Raw genomic sequence first — 5,127 nt, 5'->3', positions numbered from 1 at the left:
CTGGCCATGCCCACGCTTGGTTTAGCAAAGGGGAAAATAGTCCCAATATGTCACATGATGCCGTCGTGATGACGTGAGATTGACACCCCTGATCTATACCTACACCTATATCTATCTATCGATCGATCTGTCCATCTATCCATCTATCCATCCATCCTTCCATCCATGGAAGAGGAGGAAGAGGAAGGAGAAGGAGAAGGAGGAGAAGGAGAAGGAGAAGGAGAAGGAGAAGGAGAAGGAGAAGGAGAAGGAGAAGGAGAAGGAGAAGGAGAAGGAGAAGGAGAAGGAGAAGGAGAAGGAGAAGCAGTGACCTCTCATGGCAAAGAGGTTCAAATACACTGAATTTTAAAGCTATGTACAATAGGTCTGCCCATGATCAGGGCATTGTATGCATGCAATGTGATTTCCTATTCTTTTGTACCTTCCCATGTTCCTGCACCTCCTAAACCTGCTCCACTGAGAACAGATTAAGTAATTTGGATCACTGTGTGGCACAATTGCACCCATTCCTGGATCAGGAGGGTTCACAGTCACTCTTGCCTTAGCCACCTCTAGATTGGACTACCATAGTGTGCTGTACAGGAGGCTGTCCTTGAAGAGTATGTGGAAGCTTCCACTGATGCACAATCTATGTGCCTCTAGAACAGCAAATGTTATACCTCTGCTCCGCGAGCCATATTGGCAGCCAGTTTGCTTCCAGGTCCAATTCAAGGTGCTGCTTTTAAGCTTTAAAGACTTTCATGGCATGGGGCTGGATTACCTGAGGGATTCCCTGATTACCTCAATCCACTTCTTCAGATGTGGCAGAGAAGGTATGAGTCCTGTGGGCCCTGTCTGTGAGGGAACTCACAGGAGATGAGCCTTCTCTGCTATGATACTGCCTTTTCCCCACCCCAAGTGAGATTAGTTCCATCCCTGTTAATGTTCTGGAAGTCCATCAAGATCTGGCTATGGCTTTGGGTAGGGTGCGGTGGAATGTAGTCAGGATTCCCAGGAGGGAGGAGCTGTATTATAGAGAAGCAAGAAATTGTGAAGTTTCATTTCATTTGGAGGAAGATGGTTAAGATGCCTCTTTCCCAGAAGTTCTCAGAATATGTGTTTAATGATATGAGTAGTGTGCTTTAGTTTGGCAAGATTTCTGCCTATCAGTGAAGAACAATAAAGGAAACTGTTTTGAAGTATCTCACAGTGCCTTTCTTGATTTTTGGAGCCTGACATCTGGAGTCACAGGGAACCAGAGACATTCTTAAATGGCTCCACTATTGTAGTTGATATGTTCACTTTCTCCATGTACCTTGTGGTTTGTATATTTTAATAATGTTCTAATTTTTAATAATGATCTGTATATATTTTTATAATTCTTATTTTTATATATTTGTTATTTTAGTTGATTGTTGTAAACTGCCCTGAATCATTTGTTGTGAGATAGGTAGCCATACAAATTTAATATCAATAAAATTGGACTTGCTTTAAATTGACCTGCTTCCCCCTTCACCAGGCTCTGGTGAAACAAACAATTTGCTTGTTTCTTCCTTTTATTCAACCTTGATGCCTCTGGTGCGGAGTCTTTTAATTTGGAAGCCTGACAGCGGGGCCTCTTCATTTATAAACTCTGCTTCATGAACTGCTTGTGCTGGAGAGAAGGATATATTAAGTTTAAATAAATAAAGACCAGTGTTATTCAACGAAGAAAGCCCTTGGAAATATTCAAAGCGCTACATGTCTCTTCTATGTTATATTCTTGATAGTAATGCTGTGTGGTTGAGTCATACGAAGTGGAGTTGAAGCTTGAACTGTAATGGGCCTAAAGATATGATGTCATGACTTTTTGGCAAAGACACAACTATGCTTCACCACTTCTGCTAGGAGAGTGCCAAAGAAGCGAGAGGGGAACAGAGTAGAAGAAAAGGCAATGTGGTGTGTAATGTGATGTCAGTGGTCACCTTGTCTATCACATGTAAGGATGTAAGAAAGCACATTGATTCGTCTTACCTATTACCACTGATGAGTCAGCAATCAGTCAAGATTCAAATTGAGAATTTCTACATTCAGTCATCTAACCTCTCAATGCTATCTCAGCTTTCCATTAATCTTTCCTTTATTTTCTCCACCTTCTTTAATTCACATTTCTTCTAATACGAGTCAGAAAACCATGGCTGAAACCTCAGCTCTGCTCTGGATGCCTTCCAGAGCCTTAAGAAAGGCATTATTTCACATGGACAATCAAGTTGTCCTGCCTTGGTGGGTTCTCATTAAGATCACTGGGTCGATGTGGGAAAAGAAGCACAAGATGTTTAGTATTATTTGAGATTTATCAAGCCATGAGTCAGGGTGGAAGTCCTTCCTTCCTTCCTTCCTTCCTTCCTTCCTTCCTTCCTTCCTTCCTTCCTTCCTTCCTTTCCTTCTTTGACTTCCCTTTTCTTCTTATAGATTAAATTATTTGGTCCAGGGGTATAAAATAGGCAGCTTCTTTCAGAGGAAGCTGGGAGAAGAATTTGGGGGTGGGGGGAAGAGAGAGAGATTTTATTTGCGTTTGACAAGAGCTGCTGGCTTTTAGGAAGTCAAAGACATCCTCTCCCGTTTACAGATTCATTTCTTCCCTTTGGAATCTCGAAACTCTTCCCAAGGACACACGTCTGATACAATACCAAGTCCTGTGCAGCCCTTGCTCTAAGAGGAGCTACTTCCTTCTTTTTGTCCACTGTCCACCAGTTAATTGTGGAGCCAGCTTGACAGCACCCAGTCTGAATTCCGTAGTCTGAAACTTCCTTAATCTGGTTTTTCCCAAAGGGTTCCATTCTAGCATCCCAGGGGAACACCGTTGGGGAAGGCTACCATCACGAGAAGGGATGGTGAAGGGTTTTGTTCTCCCCTCCGCATCCCCACCAAGGAAAGGGATCTTTTTCCGGAGTTCTGTCTTCCTCCAATCCACTGTTTTCATTTGTCTGGACTTTCGCTGCAGTGTTTAACACAACCTAATGACACTGAGAGGGAGGGAGGGAGGAAGAGAGAGAGAGAGAGAGAGGGAGGGAGGGAGGGAGGAAGAGAGAGAGAGAGAGAGAGAGGGAGGGAGATTGAGATTGAGATTGAGAGATTTAGCTCCTTCACGGTCAGGCTGCAAAGAGGTCTGGGATCCGTGGGAAAGCGAGAAAGGGGGTTTGGCCTCTTTGCCCTCTGGGGGTCCCGTGCCCATAAGCCACATCTAAAGAGGAGAGGCGAAGTCTCCGACGCAGTTTGCCTGAGTCTGGGACGCAGGGACTGGTTGCTTTCTTCTTCCCGCTCCACTCTGGAAGCCACAGCCCTCGGGGATTTATCTCGCCCATCGCTGCCTCTCGCCGCCGCGTCCTGCAAGATGTCACGAGCGACAGAAAGAGGCGACGCTGCCACCTGCAACCCTTCTCTGCTGAGCAACGCAAGAGGGTGAAGTCTCGCTGCTGCAGCTTCGGCTTCTGCTGAGGAGGGGAGGGGGAGAAAAAGGGGGTGTCACACTGGAACCCTGAGGAGACCGATTCTCTCCTTCCACGAGAAGAACCCCCCCCCTTCTGTCTCTCTCTCTCGACCTCCTCTGGCTTGTCCAGCCATCGGAGGAGAAAAGCAGCTCTTGAGCGCGGGGCTTCCTTTGAGCAGACCCACCAGAAAGCAGGAGTCCACTAATGCGGCGGAGAGGCGGTCATTTCAGCAGAAAACCGGGGCTCGCCTCTGGAGACTCAGCCAAACGCCAAGGAAGACGGGGTGCCTTTTGGTGGACGTGAATTTCCCCAGCTTTGGAGACGGGGGCGCCTCTCCTTTGAAAAGCCTCGCGGATTCTGAGCTGGTTGCCTTTCCAAGCAAGTGAGTGACCGCCTGCCAACCTCTTTCTCTCTTTGCTTTCTTTGCTTTTTTTGTGTGTGTGGGGATTTTATCCTTCAGAAGGGGATCCGGGATTCCTTTTCCAGAGCAAACCGAATTGCTCGGCCAAAGTTCCCAACTTTTAGGATCTCTCTGCTTCTCCATGCAACCAGAAAATCAGAACAAAACAAAGGGGCATCGGCAAAGGGCCAGGACAGAAACTCCTTAGTTCTTCTGGGCTGAAAAACATCCCTAGATGGCTGATGCCATTGATGCCATTCCTGAATAACACTTTTTAAGGGAAGGAGCCAGCCTTCTTTTTAATTCTGAATTCAAGTCTCACTTACTTAGAAGAACCTTTCCTTTGCCATATAACAGACCTGCATGCATGCATGCACAAACCCAAAGCCGTGTTCCTGGATAAGCCACAAGGAAAATATTTAAGGAGGAAAATGTATGGAGAACTTCTCAATTCAACCACTGCATCCGATCCCCACCTGATCGTTCAGACCAACACTCCCTATCCAGGGAGCACCCAGAGACCTATCAGCTCTTCAGGTTTTTACATGTCCACAGCCAGAGTGTTAAAAGAAGGTGAAATCAATAAGCCAGACCTGGTGACATATGTTGTCCTGTTCTTCCTCCTGCTCTTGGCTGTCACGATCATTGTACTTTTTATTAACTGCCAGCTGAAACATTCTTTTTTTGCTACACTTCCTTATGACCGATCCCTGCGAGAAGCTAGGAGCCCATGGAAAACGCAGGCTGTCTAATCTTCGGCAGTAAGAAGGGAGTGGGGAAAGTCTAAGCTAAGCTCTGTTATGACCAGGAGGATCTCGTGAACTCTCTTATGCAATTTGCCAAGGGGAAATAAAGCCAGCTCTGTACAAATGAAGATTTTTCTCTTCAACAACTAACTTCGGTACTAAACATGATCTGAAAGAGACCTATTTCACATACAGGTGCATACTTTTTTCTGCATGTGCAAGATGATTACAAAAAGATGTAAATAAAAAGAATGTGTATGGATCTCCACGAGTCAGTTATTATCAACGTCCATGTATGGATCCGGGTGCGTATAGTCAATGATTTCAGACTGCGTATTAAAAGTAGGGATATACATTTCAGCAGTTCAGCTCACTATACAGCAAGGCTTGCATTGATATATATATACGGTCAAACTCTGATGCATTCTTGCCAGTCTTTGCATGGTTTATTTGTTAGTTTGTGTACATATTTACGTGATGCCATTAAGCACTCTGTGCTGATGAAGCTGGGATCTGCCCCCCCTTCCCGAAT

At 45.5% G+C, this 5,127-nt stretch overlaps 1 protein-coding gene across 1 annotated transcript; it reads left to right on the top strand.

Annotated features, from left to right (window-relative positions):
• The first annotated feature begins 3,096 nt into the window (after positions 1–3,096).
• Positions 3,097–4,857, top strand: SMIM32 (small integral membrane protein 32). The gene has a single exon (XM_034403524.3). It carries the CDS (start codon positions 4,221–4,223, stop codon positions 4,599–4,601), a length of 381 nt encoding a protein of 126 aa, XP_034259415.1. The 5' UTR covers positions 3,097–4,220; the 3' UTR covers positions 4,602–4,857.
• The last annotated feature ends 270 nt before the right edge of the window (positions 4,858–5,127 follow it).

The sequence above is a fragment of the Pantherophis guttatus genome, chromosome 2 (genome assembly GCF_059756535.1).
Source record: "Pantherophis guttatus breed Tessera chromosome 2, ASM5975653v1, whole genome shotgun sequence".
Classification (NCBI taxonomy): Eukaryota; Metazoa; Chordata; class Lepidosauria; order Squamata; family Colubridae; genus Pantherophis; species Pantherophis guttatus.
The sequence above is the reverse complement of the archived record's forward strand: the minus strand, read 5'-3'. Positions and strand labels throughout refer to the sequence as shown.